This window comes from Micromesistius poutassou (genome assembly GCF_964030765.1).
Source record: "Micromesistius poutassou genome assembly, chromosome: 3".
NCBI classification, from domain to species: domain Eukaryota; kingdom Metazoa; phylum Chordata; class Actinopteri; order Gadiformes; family Gadidae; genus Micromesistius; species Micromesistius poutassou.
In genome coordinates this window covers 10,666,744-10,690,804 of record NC_140273.1, presented here as the reverse complement: position 1 = coordinate 10,690,804, position 24,061 = coordinate 10,666,744, and the positions used below count along the sequence as shown (strand labels likewise).

The 24,061-nt window shown below is 46.2% G+C and overlaps 1 protein-coding gene across 1 annotated transcript in view; it reads left to right on the top strand.

The window, feature by feature from the left end:
• The window catches only part of cacna1ib (calcium voltage-gated channel subunit alpha1 Ib), a gene marked incomplete at both ends in the record, with an annotated part of 98,190 nt that overhangs the window by 63,648 nt on the left and 10,481 nt on the right, over nucleotides 1–24,061 (top strand). The window contains 14 exon segments of the mRNA XM_084465439.1: nucleotides 1,793–1,971; nucleotides 2,393–2,519; nucleotides 4,041–4,166; nucleotides 4,328–4,417; nucleotides 5,662–5,854; nucleotides 7,265–7,416; nucleotides 8,781–8,890; nucleotides 9,437–9,570; nucleotides 12,634–12,704; nucleotides 16,062–16,140; nucleotides 17,066–17,187; nucleotides 19,026–19,380; nucleotides 19,492–19,571; nucleotides 23,063–23,203. Coding sequence (XP_084321565.1) covers nucleotides 1,793–1,971; nucleotides 2,393–2,519; nucleotides 4,041–4,166; nucleotides 4,328–4,417; nucleotides 5,662–5,854; nucleotides 7,265–7,416; nucleotides 8,781–8,890; nucleotides 9,437–9,570; nucleotides 12,634–12,704; nucleotides 16,062–16,140; nucleotides 17,066–17,187; nucleotides 19,026–19,380; nucleotides 19,492–19,571; nucleotides 23,063–23,203 — 1,959 coding nt within the window.

Sequence of the window (24,061 nt, the reverse complement as noted above, 5' to 3'; positions counted from 1 at the left end):
GATAGCTCCTAGCTAGAGATAAGTCTCTATCGAGATATAGCACACGCATAATTTGCCTGAATTTCTATTTCCTTTGACTTCAACAATCAAAAAGTGGATAAGAATTCTGCAACTTTTCCTAGACTTTATAGATACCTAATCCAAAGTTTTTGCTCAGGGGAGCCACCTTGTCGTCTTCCCGTGGGCAGCAATGGCCACACAGATTATTTGTCTCAAGCCTCCGAAACGTTTCCTACCATTTCTTTATTAGGAGATAAAAACAACACACCACCTGCGAGACGTTTTTTGGCTTGGTAAACATCTAGACTGAGCCGAGTATTACTACAGCACCCGACACCAGACCCACATCACTGAACCTTTTAAGAATCGGGCAGTGATCCAGCCACTAGAAGCAGCCAAAAGGGACCATCATAATATCACCAAGCTCCCACAGTCCCATGTCAAGCAAAGACATGTGCTCAACAGAGCAAACACCTCCTCCGATTGGCTTCTCTGAGTCTGATGACACCCCACAAGATTTCAAGATTTTCACCCCACAAGATTTTCAAGAAAACAGAAGTAGGCAAGGATTAATTCATATATTCCCATATAGAGTCCCGGGAAAAGCCTACTTTATATAGTTTTTTTTTAAATATATTTATATATTTATAGTTATCTCCATTTCACTTCAATTAAGACTTCAATCCATCGTACATTACCCACTATAAAGACGGACATGTCAATGTCCCTACTAATTTGCGTTTATTGCTATTTATTTGTTTGTGCATAGATGGAATAAAGCAACAACTATGGTCTAAATCAATTTTTTAATCAAGATAAACAAGATTTTTTTTAATCTTGTTTATCTCACCGCCACAGTATGACCTTGGAAACCAAGTAATGCTAATACTTTAATATATTATTATATTTTATTACTATGATTTCGTTAGTTTGAGGTATTTGTCCTTATTTTCATTTATGTACATTTTCTGATAAATGCATTGGGTTGATAGAAGGAGGCGTTTTATAAATAGAGCTCACTCAAGCCAAGCGGGGTTCAATTGAGTGAGGGGGTGTCTCTATGTACAGCACTCTGTGTCACTGTGTGGACTATATATATAAAGCTGGCCACAGTGCCTTATTTTGTTTGTACAGGTTTTACTTGAAATAACAGTTAACTTAACAGTGACCATAACCTTATGAAAGTCCCGCCGCACTGAAAAAAGAAATGATATAATGAACGACTTTTTCCATTGGTTACCGACAAGGGAATCACCTCAACAGTCTCTATTCAATATCACAATGTGTACTCTAACTTTATATTGATTTTTCAATCCCACTGGCTTGTCAAGGTTTGTCCAGTCAAACAGACAGAGCATAAGTAATGGCTTGCTCTTTACATAAGCCTTAGACAAGCGGGATAGAGACCACTGAGATGTGTGTGGCTGGCCCTCTCTCCTCTCTTCTATCTTTTCCTTACTCAATCTCAGTGTTTTTCTCTGCCTCTACCCTTCTCTCTCAAGTACATTTCAATTCAATGCATTCAAAGCTTCATTGGCATGGAATATAATCATTAACATTTCCAAAGCCGTTTAAAAATGTTTAAAAACGATCCCACTTTTTGCATGGGGCCTTCGTTGTCGTCTGCCTCTTATTTGAACGTTGCCATGACAACCGTTTGCATGTCTCTCCTTGACCTCTACCTTGACTCTCTCTCCCTCTCTCTCTCATCTTAACCTCTGTCTCCCTGACGCTTTCTCCCTCTCTCCTTCAACCTCTCTCTCTCTCTCTCTCTCTCTCTCTCTCTCTGCAGGTGGTGTCTATGGGGCTCTACCTTGGAGACCGGGCCTACCTCCGCAGCAGCTGGAACGTCCTGGATGGTTTTCTGGTGTTTGTGTCTCTCATCGACATCGTGGTGTCCATGGCTGGAGGGGCCAAGATCCTGGGGGTCCTCAGGGTCCTACGCCTGCTACGGACTCTAAGACCCCTCCGGTAACACCACCCATAACATCCATAACACCATCTAGAGTCACCTCCACCCTAGACTAGGAGTGCAAGCTGGGTATGCTCAGAGAACATCCGGTCAGCTCTAGTCCTGCCCACTTCTGAAATGCATTTCAGAAAAGTTTCCATCTCTCTCACGCTCTACCTCTCTCTCCCTAACTCTTCCTCCCTCTCTCTAAATCTCTCACTGTATCTCCATCCCCCTCCTTCGCTCTCTCGCCCACTTTGTCCCTGTATCTCTCTCTCTTTCTCCCCGCATCTACCTCTCTCCCTCTCTCTCTCTCTCTCTCTCTCTCTCTCTCTCTCTCTCTCCCCGCCTCTACCTCTCTCCCCCTCTCTCTCCCTCTCTCTCCCCCCCCCCCCCCTCTCTCTCTCTCTCTTTCTGTACCTACCTGCCTCTCTCTCCCAGGGTGATCAGCAGGGCTCCAGGTCTGAAGCTGGTGGTGGAGACCCTCATCACGTCTCTGAAGCCCATCGGGAACATCGTCCTCATCTGCTGCGCCTTCTTCATCATTTTCGGCATCCTGGGAGTACAGGTACCCTCCCACACTCACTCACTGCACTTTATAGTAACACACTGACTGTACTCTAAAGTCACACACTGGTGCTTTATAGTAGCACACTTTCTGTGCTTTAATAATACATTGACTGTACTTTAATAGTAACTCTCTCTCTCTGGGCTTTAATAGTAACACACATTTACTGTACTTTATTAGTAATACACTCCCTCTATCCTCATATAGCAACACATACTTTTTATTGTCACATACTCTATATACTTAATCGTACATGTATTTTATTATTCCTTATATTTAATTACATTTACATATATCACTTTATCTTCGTTGTCTTTGATTGATCACTCTATTTTATTGCTAATTGTATTTATTGATCGCTGCTCTCCATCCGCTTGTGTCCTTGTGTTGTTTTTATATATAGTTCTAGTATTTCAAAGAGATTACCTTTGCAGGTAAAAGCACTTTGTAAACTCTTTAAAGAACGCCAAAACTCAGAAAATAATCCTATTAAATGACTTAGTAGAATACTCTGGAGGTCCTCTGATCTGCCACCAAGGAACTGGTGTTACCGTCTATCGCTACTTTATAGGTCAGCTGTCGCTTTAGCGATCAGAACAGGCTTATTGGCTAAACACGTAAGTTAACACATTAGAAAAACATGGCGGTTTGGTGGCTCACCGTTCTGTTCTTTAGGCCCTGTAGAGATCCGCAGGTTCGATTCTGTCATGGGGCCGAGGCTATGTGTCATTCACCCTCTTTTTCAACCCATTCTCCTGTCCATCTTCACCGTCCTGTTAAAAACGCTACATTTTTTTTAATAATAAATGATCAAAATGTAAACCATATGAGCAGCTGATAATCTCAGCTTGGAGAAGGAATATGTGTTAGTATGTTGAACTGCATTCATGTTTTGTGCTGTACTTATATTTTAGAGTCACAACCACAGCTATGACTTACATTATAACATTGGACCTGCTGTGCAGCAATTCAAACTGGGGCTATTTAAGAGTCAGGGTTGTGTGTTGATCGAGAAAACGAAAAACATTGAGAGATCGACCCTATCAGAGTTATTTAGTATCAATAATTTAAAATTTTTAGTCTGAAAGGCAAAATGAAATGCATTATTCATGAAACCAAGTTGAACGATTCTCATGAAAAAGCCAAAAGTATTGGCAATGAATCACCTTCAGTTTTTATAATTTATTTTTAGGAGTTTTTAGGATGTGTTTATGTCACTGGGGATGGAAGCGTAGTTCCTCCATAATCATTTCTCACACCCTCTTCATGGCCAGATTGATGAAATATTCCACTTAATTCTTTGATGTGCTGGAAGGTGAAAAGTCTCCGTAGAACCATCTTCAATTCTGTAGATATTCAGCAACGTGTCTGGTCTCACAGGTTACACAATACAGGGAGCTGAAAATACAACTGACACTTTCCTCTCTTTGTGGCTGTGTGTGTGTGTGTGTGTGTGTGTGTGTGTGTGTGTGTGTGTGTGTGTGTGTGTGTGTGTGTGTGTGCGTGTGTCCGCCTCCAAAGCTCTTCAAGGGAAAGTTCTACTACTGCCTGGGCCTGGATGTGAGGAACATCACCAATAAATCAGACTGCATGTTGGCCAACTACCGCTGGGTGCACCACAAGTACAACTTTGATAACCTGGGGCAGGTAGGTGATGCAACTAACTGCTGATGACCCTAGCACTACCCCCTACCTGCCCCTGATGACCTGTGGCTTCTGATGAAGTATAATGTTTGGTAAATGTAATTTGTGTGCCTTTGTGCATGCATGTGTGTGTGTGTGCATGACTGTGTGTATCTGTCCTCCAGGCTCTGATGTCCCTGTTTGTTCTGGCATCAAAAGACGGATGGGTCAACATCATGTACCACGGCCTGGACGCAGTGGGCATCGACCAGCAGGTAACACACACACACATTTGTGTGCACACATACCACGCATACACGCACACACAAAGGCATACACGCACACACAACGGCATGTGCACAAATAGTTTTGTGGTTTGAGATTCCGCACAAGCACACACACTCTCCCACATGTGCATTCACAGACACACACACACACACACACACACACACATACTGACACAAATCAATGGTGGCTGGTGGAGCCGTACTATTAGCATAAAGCTATTTCTCTCATGTAAAAACGTGGTTGGAAAATCCTTCGCCCATCATCTGTATTCATAGTTCATTCAGTACCATCGGAACGCTACACTCATCTTCCTCCTCGTCAAATCTCAATCCCTCTACAAGTGTTCCTTTGTCTGACATCATTCCCATCTCTCTCTCCCTCCCTCCTTCACTGTGATCCCTCTGTTTCTTATCTCCTCCGTTGTCTTCATCCCTGTGATTAACTCTGCGCCAACCTTCCTTTGTCTTTAACTCATCGTTCTCTCTGTCTGTGTCTCTGCGCCCTCTTGACATTGTTTTGGCTGTATTCACACCATGCTTCTTACTCCTGTTTTACTCTTAAAGGTGCCATGACATGCCACCAGGTGTGGTGTGATGAGCCGTTACAAGCCGTTTTGGAAATCTGCCCCCCCCACCACAACGGGTGGCATGTCATGGCACCTTTAACTGAAAGCTGTTTGATAGCTGAGACATGTAAACCATTTCTGTGTGGTGCATTGTCTGCTCTTCCTCCTCCTCTTTCCCTCTCTCTTCGTTTCACTCTTGTCTCCTTTTTCACTTCTCTTCATGGTGTTTACCTCCTGTTGTGGCCCTCATTTCCTCTTGGTTATTCTCCTAACTTCTCACCTCTTTTCTCTATTTCCTCTCTGTTCTCTCCCTCCTCCTCTCCCCCTCCTCTTTGTGTCTCTCCCGGCCTCTCCTCTCTCACCTTTCCTTCTCCTCTCCTGATCTTTCTAACCTGTCCCCCCTGTCTCCCACCCGCTCCTCTCTCACCCTCCTATTCTGTCCCCCCCACCCTCTACCTCTCCCACCCTCCACCCTCCCCTCTCCTCCTCTCTCACCCCCCTCTCCTCCTCTCTCACCCTCCCCTCCCCTCTCCTCTCCTTTACCCCCCCTCTCCTCCTCTCCTTTACCCCCCTCTCCTCCTCTCTCACCCTCCCCTCTCCTCTCCTTTACCCCCCCTCTCCTCCTCTCTCACCCTCCCCTCTCCTCTCCCATTCTCTCCTCTCCAGCCGGCGATCAACAATAACCCGTGGATGCTGCTGTACTTCATCTCCTTCCTGCTCATTGTCAGCTTCTTCGTGCTCAACATGTTCGTGGGCGTGGTGGTGGAGAACTTCCACAAGTGCCGGCAGCACCAGGAGGTGGAGGAGGCGCGGCGGCGTGAGGAGAAACGCCAGCGGCGCATGGAGAAGAAGAGGAGGAGTAAGGGCGCCGGTTGATTATCTGTGTGTGTGTGTGTGTGGGTAGGGTTGTGTCTGTGTGTGTGTATTTGTCGGTACGGGTGTGTGTGCGCAGTGGTGTGTGTGCGTGTGTGTGTGTGTGTGTGTCTGTGTGTGTGTATGTGTGTGTGTGTGTGTGTGTGTGTGTGTGCGTGCGTATGTACAGGTGTATTGGTGGAGGAGTGTGTGTGTATGTGTGCAGGGTGGCTGTACCTGTGTGTGTGTGTGTGTGTGTGTGTGTGTGGTCATCTATAACTGAGATCAGGGCTGCCCAGAGGTTACACTCATCGTTTTTATTACTGTTACCGGTGATTTAGAAGCCTTGATCCTCACTTTCAACACCTTAAACACTGTTGGCCTTGATACAGAACAGGCTGTATTCCTGGCTCTCTCCTTTCTCCTCTCTCCTCTCTTCTTTCTAATCTTTCCTATCTCCTCATCTCCCTCTCCTCTTCCTCCTCACCCTGTCCTCCTCTTACCCCTCTCCTCTCTCGTTTCTTTTTCTCTTCTGTGAAAATCATAGAAGTTAGAGTTGCAAAAATAATCTTCAGACCTACAAATGCTCCACGGGCGATAAACGCTTGTGAAGCACAATGTGAGAGAGTAGAAGAAGACAGGATGGATCCGCTAGCGACTCAGGACAGATACCAGAGTGTTCGCAGCGTGGAAGCCTCTGTGATCCTCTCTGTGATCATCCCCGTTCATTCAGGGCCTCTTCTACCCTCTTCACCTCTGGGACGTCTCTCTGCTTCCAAGTCCGCAACACTTGATCTCACCCTCTGTTAATCAGCCGCTAATCACTGCTCTCACGCTCTCCTATTCTTTCGCGCTCTCTCTTGCTCGCTTATAATCTGTCCAACCCTCGGGAGGGAAACTGGCTGCACAGATTGTTTTGGATTTTGATCCCTGTTCCCATTCACATGACCCCAGGCAGGACATGTTCCGGAACAATTCAGGGCTGGTCTGCGTGTGTGAAAGGGGCATTTTTGGGGGGGGGGCGGCATTAGCTCAGGAGGTAGAGCAGGTTGGCTGGTAACCGCAAGGTTGCTGGTTCGATCACCGGCTCCTCCTAGCTGAGTGTTGTGGTGTCCCTGAGCAAGACGCCTCACCTTAATTGCTCCTGACGAGCTGGCTGTCGCCCTGCATGGTTGACTCCTCCGTCGGTGTGTGAATGTGTGCATGAATGGGTGAATGTCAGTCAACACTGTAAAGCGCTTTGGATAAAAGCGCTATATAAATGAGGACCATTTACCATTTACCATTATGTTATATATGTTTCTCCTCCCGGCCCACACTCTCCCCCTTCAACTCTCACAACTCGTCATAATGGTAAATCCCGAATCTCGTTTCTCGTCTCCTCTCTTTAACTCTATGACCCCTTCTCTCCCTCCAGAGGCCCAGAAGACCCCCTACTACGCATCTTACGGCCCCACCCGCCTGGCCGTCCACACGCTGTGCACCAGCCACTATCTGGACCTGACTATCACCTTCATCATCTGCATCAACGTCATCACCATGTCCCTGGAGCACTACAACCAGCCAAAGGTACCCTCATCCCCTCTCTGGGCTGGGGCCACGCCAGGAGGAAGGGTGGGGTTGCCATTGGTTACAGCGCTTGGGATTAAAGACACTTTGATGTAAAGGACTTGGTGGAACAATATGTTTGTCGAGATACAACTCTTACTATGGGCTACTATGGATTTTTTTTTTTTTCCTGTTTTTAATGCTGCTTCCTTGGCCAGGCCATTATTGGAAAAGGAATTTTGAAAAGATCATAGTTACTCCCGTGTCTATTGTATGCTTTGTCGAGACACCTGTCATTCGCTTTGGATGCAAGCGTTTGCTATGACTACTTTAGTAAAGGTTTTATATGAGGTGTTCACAGTCGAAAGGAGAAATCAAGATATAAACAGAGAGACGTGTAGGTGTGTATGTGTGTATGTGTTACATGCAGACGTGTGTGTGTGTGTGTGTGTGTGTGTGTGTGTGTGTGTGTGTGTGTGTGTGTGTGTGTGTGTGTGTCAATGTGTGTCGTTGATCCTGTGTGCATGTGTGCGTGCGCCTGTGTGTGAGTTTGTGTGTGGTTTCCATCCTGTGCGTGAGCTGAGAGGCAGTGATGGGCGCAGGATGACAGACTAGAAGCAGAGCGCTGAGGGGATAATGATCTCCTGGGCAGAGAGCAGCGGACCGGCCCCTCCAGTGTGTCCTGTGTTCCCCGCCGTCTCGCACACTGCCCCCACTCGGATTAAAGCCATGTCAACACAATGAATGCATTTTGCACCAGGCCAAAAAGCTGGCAGCTACCGCCAAAGCCCACTTAACACAACTGCGCACACACACACAAACACACATACACACACACGCAAACACATACACACACGCACGTGCATGGACATACAACCAAACAGACACATGCACTCCTGCACAAATACCCACATAGACAAACACACACACACACACACACACATGCACACGCTATTAGCACTGTCAATGGCAGCGCCCTTTTGGCTGGTCAATCTTCCTCTTTTTAGTCTATCCTTCTTTTTCTCTCCCTCCTCTCTCTTCCCTTAAGTAATTTGATTCCACAGTGAAGAACAAACTCAATTCAATTACAAGGGTGTTCTTTGTGGTAACTGTGCATGTAAATTAAAGCCACAGACGCCTCAAATCATCGAAGCACGTAAACATGACATGATTATAAATTTTAGTCTGGCACAAAGAAGGGCTGTGGCAGTTCATTTGAGCCATTGATTAACAGATTGCTTGAAACAGGATTTGAATCATGTTCTGTGCAATGATTTATCTTAATCTCTCTCTCTCTCTCTCTTTCTCTCTCTCTCTCTCTCTCTCTCTCTCTCTCTCTCTCTCTCTCTCTCTCTCTCTCTGTTATCTCTATCTCTCGCCCTCAGTCCCTGGAGACAGGACTGAAGTACTGCAACTACTTCTTCACCTCCACCTTCGTCATTGAATCCACACTGAAGCTGGTGGCCTTTGGCTTCCGACGCTTCTTCAAGGACAGGTCGGGGTTAAACAGTTATTATTTAGCATTGGGTTCAGACAGTACAGAGACAGGTCATTAAGGAGCAGGCAGGGGTCAGACAGTACAGAGACAGGTCATTCATGTGCAGGTAGGGTTAGACAGTACAGAGACAGGTCATTAAGGTGCCCGTTAGGGTTAGATCTTTGAGAGTGATTTTTTCAAGCCGTCTGTGTTCTTTTCAGCCAACTGCACATGTCGAATCTACCATGACCAAATTGGTCCGACTGCCTTTTCTGCCTACGATCAGCAGTTGGAATGATGTGTCAGGGCCTTTAGATAATACAGAGACAGGTCATTCATGTGCAGGTAGGTTTAGACGGTTCAGAGACAGGTCATTAAGGAACAGGTAGGGGTTAGACACTGAATTCAGTGACAAGTTATTACAGAAAATGTGGGGTTAAGACATAAAATACATTGACAAGTCATTAATGAGCAGCTACACGTATAAATGTCTCTTTGTGTGTGTCTGTATGAATGTCTATGTTTGTGTGTCTGTACAAATGTGTCTATGTGTGTGTGCTGCAGGTGGAACCAGCTGGACCTGGCCATAGTGCTGCTGTCTGTGATGGGCATCATCCTGGAGGAGATAGAGATCAACGCCTCGCTGCCCATCAACCCCACCATCATCAGGATCATGAGGGTGCTCCGGATAGCACGCGGTACACACACACACACCCACACACACACACCCATACTAATATACACTCTCACACACACACACACACACACACACACACACTAATATACACTCACACAGACACGCAGACACATATATACATACTAATACACACATGCATGTACTCCCACGAGCATGCACACCTGTACATAAACAAACACACGCGCACAGGCATACACACACGGGCACACACACACACGCACATGCATCATGCATGTTAAGCTGAACATTTCTTGTTGATAGTTTGCTTCTCTGGAGCCAGAACGCTGACATACAGGTACCCACTCACCGTTGGTGTAGGTGGTTGTGTATCAGTCTTTTTTCCCAATATCTTCTTTTCATTTAAGTTTTGCCTGAATAAAGATATCTTAATACAGCAATACTGTTAGTAGGCTGCACTCTGTGCATGCGTACAGGGTGAAAAGGATGGCAACAACTTAGGCAAATTCTCTAATCAAATGATGGTTTTCCACAAATTTCTTAATCAAAAGTTTCAGCACACGCAACGTGCGGGTACAATGTGCAAAGTTACTCATCTCAACTGAGTAATATAACCTAATATTAGCCTATGTCATCCATTTTTCTCATTTCACAACCTTTTGTTTCATCTTTACGTAGAGAAATAGACAAAGTTTTGGGGGGCACCATTTTATAATAGCGGGTTGGGAATAGGCCTGGGCGATATGGCTGAAAGACATATCATGATATAACTATTGATATATGATCAATAGTTATGATATTGATAACTATTGATCATTTTAATGACATAAAAAGACTCTTATGTCGATATAACAATGAAAAACACTCAAATATTGTAAATAAGTGTAGAACCGTGTTTGTGTAACAAACCCAGCTGCTAGATTCGGTGGTCCAGTCTCTTTTCGATATACATTGAACATGTTTTATATTGATATTGATCAAAAGTCTATCACAATACGATAATTGCTTGTTTTACTGCCCAGGCCTAGTTGGTAAGCCCCCAACACACACACACACACCCACAGACACACACCCACACAGACACCCACACAGCTCTGGATCTCTTGCTGATACAGTAATTTAACGGCGGCTCTGACATTAGGAGCAGTGTGTTTGTCCACGGCATTGTGTATGTGTGTGTGTGTGTGGACTGTACAGTCCCTGGCATTTCAACAGCTGGAATACCATCGGGTTCCTAGCACAGCTGGCATACCAAGTTACCAAAATCGTATTTTTAGCCTGAACCGCGCGAGCAAAACACGATGTGATCACAGGCCTTGGGCCGCTTCATATGGCAATTTTTCACATGTCGCACACCTGTAAAGAGTGCGTGACCTGACTATCAACCCCCATGTTGTGGCAAAGCGGCCACTATAAATGCAATAGTTTGTGCGTGGACTGTCTGCGCAATGCACAAACGTTTCTTCACGGTGTCTAGAAAGCCGCCCATCACACTTACAGTCTGAAAGGACCTTCACAGGCCTCCTCCTCATCCAACTCCTCCTGCTCCAACTCCTAACCACCACCTCCATCCCCTCCTTCCCTACCTCCTTCTCCACCTCCTCGACCACCCCCACCTCTTCAACCCCCTCCAACCCCTCCTCCATAATCCCCGCCTCCACCACCTCTTGTCTTACTCCTCCTACTCCTCCTCCTCCTCCTCCCTATCTATCTTCCGGCCCTTTATCTCCACCACGCCCTCCATCACCCTCCTAATCCATACCCTCCACCCTCCCTTTCTTCCCCCATCTCTCTCATCTTATAGGGGGTGTCCAGATTCCAATGGGAGGGGGGGTGGGGAGTAGATGGGGGTTTGGTTATCCAGCAAATTGTTTTGCTTTTCTCCACCTCTCCAGATCTGCTTGTCGTGCAACCCTCACCAACCCCCCCCCCCCCACACACACACACACACACACACACACACAGCCATCTTCTTCGTCTGTGTTCATTGCCCTTCTCTTCCTCCGGAAATTAGTCCGCTGGGGTTTGAGCTGAATCTCTAATGGGAGAGAGGGCCGGCATATCCTAACATCCGGAGCTCTCTCCCTCCCGCTGGATGAGACTGTAGTGTAGAGAGGAGAATACCATACATATTGGTCTTGCAGTATCCATACACTGTATTAAACCCTGCTGTTATTAATCTTCCCATTTTGATTTGAATCATCTTAATGCGTGTGTGTGTGTGTGTGTGTGTGTGTGTGTGTCACTTACTCAGTCACACGAAACAGAAATACACAGAGCAAGACAGAAACATTTCATCATACTGATTATTTTCTTGACATTGTTGATTCCGATCAACTTGACCTTATCCGTGTTTACTGATGTCTGGCCCAGCCCACACTGATCATCCCAAGATAAACAACCTTTCCCGCTTTGATGATGAACTTCCGCGGTTCACAGGCAGGCTGATCAGACACAATGAAAGGTCTGCGGGACAGTCCACTAATCATTCGTTAGGTTATCTACTCTTTAACAGACTCAACTTCAAATGCCATCTGATTAGAAACGTACAAAATTGTCAGTTCATTTCTTTGGAGATTATCCATGAAAGTATTTGCTTCGGTCGACGGTCATCCGATCATCTCGTATATAAACCCCTCCGGTATCAAACGCACGCGGTACGACGCGTCAAGGTATGATTTAAAAAGCACGGATACAGATTGTATAACGGCTGTATTTTTGAAAGGGAAGGGGTTGCCGGGGCCACGTGTCTTTGTGAGAAACAGCAAACCTCTTGTCTCCCTGGTGAATCCACGGCCGTCGTACCTGGTACTCTGTGGTAACATCGGAGCACCTCCGATTGATCCACACGGATGTGGAGGCTCGCCAGCCCTCCCTCTGCTCCGCTTACGGGGCTGGGGTGGCAGAACCGTTACTCAAACAAGAACTCTCTACTCACTCTGACACCAACACGTACACACACTCACACTTACTCACTCTGACACAAACACACACACACACACACACACACACACACACTCAGTCTTAGGAGTACCGAAACCCGTGCACACAGAAACCCACTAACTCCCAGCGAAAGTGATGTAACCTCTCTGTGATCTTCCCTCAGTGTTGAAGCTGCTCAAGATGGCGACGGGGATGAGGGCCCTGCTCGACACAGTGGTCCAGGCTCTACCACAGGTAAACACCCACACCCACGCACGCACACACATACACACACATACACACACACGCACATACACACACGTGCACACACACTACACACAGACACATACCTGCAAAGAAACACACGCACGCAAGCACAAACACACACACACACACACACACACACACACACACACAAAAACACACATAAACAAACAAACCACAAGCACACACACAAACACACACACACACTTACACACATGCACACACACTCACACTCACACACACACACACACACACACACACACGCACAAATACATGCACGCTTGCACAGACACACACAGACACACACACACACACACACACACACACATACACACACACAGACGCCACACACATATATACGCACACACACACGTGCACCTTGCTTTGAACTGGACACTAAGGACACTACAGAGTGAATCAGCACCGGTGAGGATGATGGAGGACCTGCTGCTCTAAGGACCTAGGAGAGGACTTCCTTGAAGAGGCTTTGAAGCTGGTGTGCCCCCAGATATGAGCTCTCCCTCAATCCCTTTGGGTTTGAGGCTGCAAACCCAAAGGGATGCTCTGTAATTTTCAACGACCTCCGCTGCTCAGGAGAGGAGCTGTTGATGGATGGATCCTTTTCCGAGGATTCCTCTTCCCTTTAATCTCCCCTTCCACAGAAACACACTTTCTGTTTGGTCGATATTTAGATTCTCTGAACGCTCTCCGTTTTTCCTCCATCCATCACTGCATGCCGTCCAACTACCCACAGTACCACTGCATCTCTCTTCCTCTCCTCCTCGCCTCCTACCCTTCCTCCTTTGCCTCCTCTTTTCTTTCTCTTCCTTTTTTACTACTCTTTCTACTCTTTCTCTTTATTTAATTTCCCCGCCTTTCTTTTCCTCTTCCTCTTCCACACCTTTTTCCATCTCTCCCTGCCCTTATCTGAGGAATCAAACTGCTGTAATCTTGTTCATTCATCCATAGGATAAAATGTGTTTTTCAAACAGTTTTTGTGTTTACTTGAGTTTCAGTCTGTCGTGCGTTCGTCTTGATGTTATCGTCTTTGACAGCAGGAACGATCCTCAAATGTAATTTCAGATGTTTCTTCCTGCAGTTTCCTGAGGTTCACTTTTTTCTCTTATAGTTTTCCCCGTCTCGCTGTCGCTCAGTTGAGCAGATGTAATGCGCCTCTCTGTTTTATGGTGGCGGTTGTTCCTTTGGTTTGCACGCTCGCTGCACATCTGAATCACTGACAGAATCACCAACAACAAAAACCACAATTTGAATTTGGTTACCAGAGTGTTTAAGGTAATATAAGCTGTTACAGCGACTACAGCTATTGTGTTGGTCACTTGTTGCCAAGGACAACCAAATGCTGGAGACTCTTCGGTTTAAGCAGACCAGTTTCAAACAGGGGCCGATCACAACTGTCCCTGTACAAGTCATCTATCATTGAATGAGCATATCTGTGGACCTACACAGGAAGATCATCGGACCAGTATCCATATATGGTATTTCCTGCTGGGGAAAAAATACATCAAACATCTGTGAAACTTCAGACACCGATGCCATGAAAGGAGCCGCCTGATTGGCCAAGGTGCTCAGATCTCTCTCAGTACTAAAGCAGTGCATCCCTCCCTCATCAAGTACAAGTGATCGCGTTGGGACACACTAAGGTATCACCGTGGTAACAACTGTCATACTGTGGTACCCATGTTCTCTCTTCTGTTATTTTCAATTGTGCAGCATCTCCAACAGATGTCCATCTCCCATCTGAACTGAAAACAATTCCAACAAAAATGACTCAATTAAACGACTCGATTAATGCCTCCGGTTGAATTGCATGGTTGAATGTGAAGTGTGGAGCACAACAGGGGAGGATAGTTTGGAACTTGTGAGCAGAGGGGGATGAGGCTGTGCATACAGAACAGAAGATACAGACAGGCATGACATGTTTCGCTCATCCTGGTACAAGAGTGGCTGGCTCCACCCGGAGACCAGGGGTAGAGCCATCAGAGTCTCTGGAACCGCATTGTCTCTGCAAGATGCCGTCTGTTCCTGTCCTTCCTGGGTCTCCTGGCCCTTCCACACTACCACTGCTCTCGCTCTCTCTCTCGCTCTCTCTCTCGCTCTCTCTCTCTCCTTCTCTCTCTCATCCTTTCCTCTTTCCTTCCTTCCGTCTCAATCTCTCTTGGTCTATCACCGGCTCTCTCTCTCTCTCCCTTCAACCGTTGAATGGATGAGTCTATCCAAAGCTGTGTTTTGTTTAATCCATGCCGTAACCTTTCATGCTGTGTCGCCCAGATAGAGAGAGAGAGAGAGAGCGAGAGATACGAATAAGAGGAGGAATTAAATGTGCTCAGGCCATTGCCCTGACTCCTTAAGCACTGCGTTAATCTACTCTTCTCTCTTGGATTAAAACACAGCTTTACATTTCTTCATCGGGGTGGGGGGTTCAGGTAGCTTGACATCGCCAATTTGCAAATGCGTATGAGTCTGGAAGCCCTCAGGTCATTTTCAACTAAACTGCCTTGGATAGACCGCCGACCGAAGTGTGCGACACATCAGCACCAGCCATCTTGGTTGTTTATGAAACGGCCTCCACAGTGATCCCATAGGCTGGTCCTCGGGCCAGCCGTCACATGGTAGATAAATGGTTGTGATTGTGTGGGCCAGGTCTGCTGGGAATCAGTCTGAGCGGGAGGGGGGCCCGACGCCAGATTCGTCTGGTTCCCAGGCTAGGGTTCAGGGACAGGGTGAATATATTACGCATACATTTACAAACCTTCCCCTCTGTATGGTATCCGGAATCCTCACTGGTATTTATGATAACAACACACACACTCACACACACACACACACACACACACACAGTGAGGCGCTGTGTGTTTATCCTATTACTGGGGTTCGCAGGGTGTGTTGGTGGGGCATACCACAAGGTGACTGATGGATGGTGCTGCCAGCTGCCCAGAGGTCCTGTATCTCTGTACCGTAGCCTAGCAGCAGCGTAGCATGGCTGCTGGGTAGCATAGGACAGCAGGATGTCAGAAAAGGGGAAACTCATTCCAGATAATATGGTTTGAGTCACTTGTTTGCAGTATGATGAATATGTGAAAAGGTTGTCTTTCTATAAAAAAAAATATATGATTCATATTTTGTGTCCTCTAGGTCTAGGTTTGACTAACTTAAAAACAGTATTGCAATATTCCACCACAGAAAAAACTTTAGAAAGTTATAATTCGTTAAATAGCTGGGGCCTGAGCTTCAATATAGAAATGTGATTGCTGTTTGTTAACCTTTCATCTGTGTGTGTGTGTGTGTGTGTGTGTGTGTGCGTGTGCGTGTGTGTGCGTTTGTGTGTAGGTTGGTAACCTGGGCCTGCTCTTCATGTTGCTGTTCTTCATCTACGCTGCGCTGGGAGTGGAGCTGTTTGGGGAGCTAGGTGAGGGGAACCGGAACAACCGAGAACAATCTGGAACTACCTAGTGACTGGTCCAAACCTGAATAATCCAGAATCACATCCTTCTACTGATCCAGAACCATCCAGCTCATGATGGCTCTATTTAAGCACTATGTTACTCATAAGCAGCCTCTAGTGTTATAGCTAAACATGATCAACATTGTCAGATGACAGTGTCATCTGATATGATAGAGCTATATAACCATGATACAGCCAGAAGCACATGTATCTGGCTGTGTGGACCAGAAAAACACAATTAACTGAGAACAACTCCCTGGATGAATTAAGTCGTGGAACCATTTTATTTCAGTAGTAAATAGTGAATAGCTGTAGTAAAAAAAGTAACGTGCAGGTTATAGTGCAGGTATAGTGCAGGTTTGAAGAGTCCCTCTGGTTTTCTGCTTATAGTTCATTTGTCAATGGAAAGTGTCTTTGTGGATCGCTGAATACATTTCAGCGAGACCCGGTGATCTAAGGGCCTCGCCCTCTGGCCGGGTGCTCTGGACCAAAACCCCCCCCCCCCCCCCCCCCCCCGCCGACACTCTCATTTAGATGCACAACATGGCGGCCATGTTTAATAATGCATCAACTGGATCTCAGGGGCCGGACACCGGCTGCTGCCTGGTGCCCCCGTGTTCACGTACACCAACCCATTACCGGAACATAGGGCCTTTGATCCCCCCAAAAACCCTCATGCAAATCCCATCTGGAGTGCGAAGACTCCAGATGGGATGTCCTCTATCTATCAATCTGTCTGTCTTTCTATCTATCTGTCTGTCTGTCTGCCTGTGTTGGTCTATCTTTCAATGTATTTCTCGATTTGATCCGGTTTTTTTTGTTCTAAGTGTGTGTGTTGTTGATGTATGTGTTGTGTATTTATGAGTTGTGTTGTGCGTTCCCCTCCCAGTGTGTAACGCTGACTACCCGTGCGAGGGGATGAGTCGCCACGCCACCTTCGAGAACTTCGGCATGGCCTTCCTCACGCTGTTCCAGGTCTCCACCGGGGACAACTGGAACGGCATCATGAAGGTACGCCTCCACCCGCACGGCTACACCCTGTCCTCTAATCCACCTCCACTACTACACCCTGTTGTCCTCTCATACACCTCCACCTACACCCTGTTGTACTCTAATCCACCTCCACCTCCACACCCTGTTGAACTCCAATACACCTCCACCTACACCCTGTTGTACTCTAATACACCAGGACCAATACAGCTAGACCTTGTTGTACTCTAAAACACCTCCGTCTGTACAACCACACCCTTCATACTCTCAAACCGTCTATGGTCTCGCCTCCACCCGCACACCTAAACCCCTACACCAGAACTCCATTGAAGATGCTGCAACGCCATCCACATCTATGTACAAAGAATGACTTCATAGTTTTTAATTGAAGGTGGTGAGTTGACCCTAGTAAATAACGCTGTCTTGGTTTGGGCCGGGTCATCAGGCCGACGGCATCATGGGGAGAACTCTCTTTTGTTTATACCGCCTGCTTTTCCTAGCGGCATGCAGAAGCTGACAGAACACTAATTTAACCCAAACCTCGAAGGGGCCAGTTCTTCGAAGCTTGAAATGGGCCAGCCCTACTGTTTTTAAATGATATTGAAAAGTGATATTTTTAAAATAAATGTTCTTTCTTTTCTGTCCTTGGCAATCTGGGCTGCCGCCTTTGTGCAGCTAATCAGACCCTTGCACACAAAATGTTTTGCAATCACACCTGAAGCGTTTGACGCACCACAGGGGGTGTTGAGACGATCACGACTGATTATGCTTTCAGCCGGACTACGGGAGGCAGCAGTGGGGGGACAGAAGGTAGAAAGTTGTACTTAGCGGTGAATCACACTACCATATTAGCTTTCTACCTCCCGACGGAGCCCACAGAGGCTGGCACTGTAGCTTTATGTGCACCTCGTCTCCGGAATTGTAGATCTGCACGTCAGGGGGACCGACGGTCTTTCCTGCTACGTTTTGTGGTTCATTCACCATGGATAGTTGATGAGGTTGAGCATATTATGTGGTCCTTGTTACAACACAATGGACCTTGTATTATAGATATGCTTTAGTAATCTTATTAGTGACTGAATTAAGGGACTTCATGGTGGACTACGCCGACAACAGAAACAGAAATGCGAGCAAGTACGAGTTACTCTCTAGTTTGAAAATGTGTGGATGTGCACTGTATAGTCTGTACTTCTTATGTTAAATCACCAGAACATTTAGTTTGAAGTTTGTTAAAAAGTGCTGCATCACTGACTCTGAGGTCCACTTTTATTTTGACAACTTTGCCGTTGACTTCCTTTGGTCTGATTTCTTCCCCTTTCTGTAACTTTCTTGCGTCTTCCCTGTCTTGCCTACCGCCACTAATCCGTCATCTCACCTCACTTCCTGCTTCCTCTGCTCCCATTTCCACTCTGGCGCCATTCGTCTCACCCTGACTCACTGTCTCCTCAATTTAATTCCTGTCACCCTCTGATTTCTTTGCCTACCCTCTCTCCTCTTCTCTCTCTCCTTCTCTCCCTCCCTTCCCCCCTGTCCCCCTCTTTCCCATTCTCTATCTCTCTCTCTATCGCTCTCTGCCTCCCACCCTCTCTATCTCTCTCTCTGCCTCCCACCCTCTCTATCTCTCTCTCTCTGCCTTCCGCCCTCTCTCTCTCTCTGCCTCCCGCCCTCTCTCTCTCTCTCTGCCTCCCACCCTCTCTCTCTCGCTCTCTGCCTCCCACCCTCTCTCTCTCGCTCTCTGCCTCCCGCCCTCGCTCGCTCTCTGCCTTCCACCCTCTCTCTCCCACCCGACCCATCACGCCCAACTACCCTCCCTCCCTCCCCCCCTCCCCGTTTTCCCCCCCTCTCCCCCCACTCCCCAGGACACCCTGAGGGACTGCCCCCCCGGCCAGTCGAGCAGCGACTACGGCTGCCACGCGGGCCTGCAGTTCATCTCCCCGCTGTACTTCGTGTCCTTCGTGCTCACCGCCCAGTTCGTGCTCATCAACGTGGTGGTGGCCGTGCTCATGAAGCACCTGGACGACTCCAACAAGGAGGCACAGGAGGACGCCGAGATGGACGCCGAGATCGAGCTGGAGCTGGCGCAGGGGGGCCTCTGCTGTATGACCGGGGGGCTGGGAGCCATCGCCGGGGCGACCGGGGCCTCCGTCGGCGGAGGAGGAGGAGGTGGAGGAGGAGGACCCGGAGCTGGGATGATGATGATGATGATGAGCCAGGGTGGACCTCCGCCGGGCGGGGCCGGCGGGGGTCCGGTGGCGCTGAGAGGAGGAGGAGGAGGAGGAGGAGGAGGAGGAGGAGGAGGAGGAGGAGGAGGCGGAGCAGGAGGAGGAGGAGGTGGTGGTGGAGGAGGAAGCACACAGTACGAAGCACAGAGGCACCGCAGATGCAGGCTGTACTCCCCGGCGCAGGTGAGTAGAGGGTGTGGAGGCTGTTTGGGTGGAGGGGCTGTGGTCTGTATTTGGTTTTGTTTGTTTCTGTCGGTTGTATTTTTATTTGTGTATGCACAATAAGGCAGACAGTGAGAAAGACAAAGAGAGGGATAAAGGGAGAGGGAGCCAAGGAGAAAGAGGGGAGAGAAAGAGAGGCCGACAGAGAGAGAGGGAGGGAGATAGATTGACGAGAGAGAGAGATTACAAATGAACACAACAAGACTCAACATATCTGGAGCATGACAAATAAGATTGAGAGATTATTGACTGAATTGTTTGTGGAGGATGACAGATCAGTCTGATTAAACAGTAACCAGTCAACATAACAGACTTATCAGAAGTATCTGTAGATGTCAGCGCTCAGAGTTGTCACAGACATCAACAGCTATCTGCTCTCTGTGATGGTATAGCCCAGAACTTTAGTATCTACACAAATCTAACCCTGGCATTGATAATGCCTTGCTCTACCAGTTGAGCTTTGCAGGATGGATGGATGGATGGATAAAAGGAAGGGTGAATGATGGATGGATGGATGGATGGAAAGGGTGTCAAACTGGCAACCTGTGGTCTGAATCCAAAAGACCCTGGGGGAAATATGATAAAATATAAAGAAAAACAAAATGTGTTATTCCTGCCTTCTGTGTCACTAGATGCCACAGAAGGCAACTAGGCCCCTAATATTGGTAAGAAAACTGCTGACCACTAACTTCAACTTGCAAGATGGCCCTGCCAGAAAGAAGAAAAGTTGATACTGAATAAATTTTTTCAAGATGTTTGGAAATATAAATATTTATTCACTGAAAACTCAACTGGCCCAGTGTACACACAGCCAGTAGCGGTTAGAAATAATATTATATTTGCTACCGTGGGATATCGACAGGGAAAGTTATGACAAATACACAAATTCATCTTTGTGAGGAATTGTATATTTTCAAGAATATCAGAAGTTGTTTTTTTTCAGCCTGTTCCCTAATGTAAACAATAGAATAGGTTGTTTTTCACTACCGTCCAAAAGTTTGGGGTAACTTTCCTTTACGGAAAAGCACTGTTTTTTCAATGAACACACATACATTAAATGAATCAGAAATACAATTGTTAATGTGGTAAATTCTAGCTGGAAACGGCAGATTTTTAATGGAATATCTAGTTGTACAGAGGCCCACAGGTGTTACAAGGCTAATTGTTGATTAGAAAACCCTTGTGAAATTATGTTAGCACAGCTGAAAACTGTTGAATAAAAGTGAGTTTTCATGGAAAACATGAAATGGTCTGGATGACCCCAAACTTTTGAATGGTAGTGTATACTGTATATATATATATATATATATATATATATATATATATATATGATGGCTGTCAGCGTGGGTTAGCAGTTGAAGTAGGTTGATATTCAAACATTTATCAGATTAAGTGCAAAGTAAAAAAAAAACAAGCCTACTTATTGTATTTAAGGCTAGTTAAACCTAGAACAAATTATTTTGAATTGTACTCTCTGTGATTTCTATTTACAAAACAACAAATACAAACCGATATTAAGGAACAGCAAGATCGTATTGTGTTTACTCAGGGCTTCTGTTGACTCAAAAGGCTGTAATATGTTGAGGAGTAATATATGGAAAGGATCATGTATCTCAAGGGGCTATCATTATTCATTAAAACTGTTAAGCCCGGTCGCTCAGTGGAATTGGATGGTAATGTATCGACTAAGGAGATGGATAGAAAGCCACTGAGTTGTTTCCTGGTTAATAATGCGATGTTTACGCTTACATGATCATAATTCACTTCCATTCACTCGGAAAGCCAGGCGAATACAGAGCAATTTAAAAATAATCTCCCCATTTAGCGGCCATTAAGATTACTGGCATAATCATCTTTCTAAAAACAGATGACCTGGAGGAAATAGGATGGCCTCAACAGAACAGCTTTCCCTGGGGGCTTCGGGTGGGCTTAAGAGCACCATCAGAAGGGCAACAGTGCCACCAGTTTGTATCTCACTGTAGTCATATAAAGCTGTATGCAACATTTGAGAGTTGTAAAGAATGAATGAGAAAGAATGAGATTGTGTAAATAAACAACCCCAAAACACACCTCCTCACTCTCTGCTCCCTCCCTACGTTTCTCCACCATTGGGTAGTGTTCAATTCCCACACCATTGTGTGTGAGTGAATGTGATTGACAGGAATGATGGTATGATCAGGCAAAAGATTCCCTGATTGGTCAGAAATGAGGCGGGGTGCGGTCTAAAATCTAAATTGTTTAACACAGAGGCAGGCGCACTCAACCAGAACAGGTTTCCTCTGGGAACATTTATATCGGTAAAAGTCATTTCCGTGCAAATTCAAACAAATGACACTGAAATAATTGCTCTTAAATGTTCCCCACCTAACCTTTTAATGCTGATCCAGAAGCCTCCTCTCTTAAGGATGGTTCCTGGTGGTGCTCCTCACGTCCTTTCACGGTCGTAACACCAACACCTCACCTCTGAAACTCTGTGCACCGTTTGAGGTGTAGCCCAACGCGGTTCTGCTTGGTGCTGATAGATTGAGACGCATTCAGGTGAGACGTGGCTAGAGACTGTGACCCACTCAGTTGGGTTCCCAGAGACAAACACTGCAGCAAATTCAGTGGAGGGGCCATGCACCTGACCTTACTCCGGGGTCGACTCGCTTCGACCAACCTTGACCTGAGCTGACGCACCAACCAATTGAATTGCAATAGCTACTCCAACATGGCGGGAAACTTTCAGCCGAGGCTGATTGTGTGTGTGTCTGTGTGTGTGTGTGTGTGTGTGTGTGTGTGTGTGTGTGTTTTAAATACTGCCGTTCTCGAGACCACTGCACCCGACCTAGTGACCTTGCGCGCTCTCCAACCCCGTCTCAACTGACCTTAACTCTTCTGGTCCGAGGGGAATTGTGTCGGTTAGAGCTGTTGAGGTGATTTTCTCGGCTGACATCTCCCTGAGTTGTATTTTATTCATGTCAGATCAACACTCCCCTCAGTCCAGATCATAACGGTCCTCATACCGGCAAAGTGATATTCTATTAGGATACTAATAGATGTTATGAGAGAGAATACGAGATCTACAATCTTGTATTGATCTACAATAAAAAAAAAAACTAATTTGCACCCCTTCTTCAAGGTCTGCAACCTGAATCACTGTTAGATGTCCTTGGTGGGAAACATTCCTCTCCTTGTTTATGTGTGTGTTTTATAGAGTGGTAGTGGGTGACTGTACCTAACATTGGCACTTTTTGCAGTTTGAATATCTAACAGTAGCTAGCTGACCACCATGGAAGCTGGTATAACAGGTCTAATGTACATCCCCCAATCTTTTCCATAATTTAAATCTAATGAGTAATTTTTGTCGGTGCATGCATGTGCGTGCATGTGTGTCTATGTGTGTGCTTGTTTGCTTGTGTGTGCATTTGTGTGTCTATATGCTTGCGCACGTGTGTGTGTGTGTGTTGCAGGAGAGCCAGTGGTTGGACAGTGTGTCTCTACTGATTAAAGACTCCCTGGAGGGCGAGCTGATAGACAACCTGTCTGGCTCCGTCTTCCACCACTACTGCCCCCTGCCCACCTGCAGAGACTGCAGAGCACACTCCCAGGAGGTGAGACAGACACGTGCACGCATCCACACACGCACGCACACACGCACGCACGCACACACGTTTTATATTTTATTGCTTTTATTTTTCGAAAAGCAATTGTATTATTATTACAAATGTTCACATTCTTAAAGTAGTAGTTGTAAACTATAAAGCTTTACTGCTGCAAAAAAAGAAAAAGGTGGAGGTATACTGTCGAGTGAAAAAAATAAAATGAGTCAAATACAGTGCCTTTCGTTTGGACAGCCAACACCCCACATTTACAATGCACTGTTAATATGCCCAGCCAAACCTCTGTAAAATGGACTAATATAAAATGATTGAAAATCTGGAATCGACCATACCGTGACACCTTAAAGACCCTTCACTCAAATTTAAACCTCTTATAAGTATTCCATATTGAATAAAAATTTGTTTCATATGTTTTCCCACCATTTTCTTTGAATAAACCAAAGAGATTGCCTTAGCAGCATCTCTACAACCAAGCTAAGCCTATTGAAAGATATAGTACATAAATACGTAATACATACGTAAATATGTACGATATAGTATATATGACATATATTTTCCTTCCGATTAGCACAACTCATGAACAGAATAGATAGATAGAAGTTTGTGTAATTCTACTCTGGTCTGTTTACCAAGACAGTGATTAACATGCGCTCATTTTCCTGATTATGAATACGATTATGATGGATTTCAAGGGGTTTCTGTGTGTATCGCTGGGATGCGATACCCAATCATACGCTAGTCTTTGTAGTCTTTAACCTTGGGATGGAAGGAAGGGGGGCTGAATGCCTGCCAATGACACACAACAGCTCACACACACTGACACACGACAATACACGCTCACACACATAC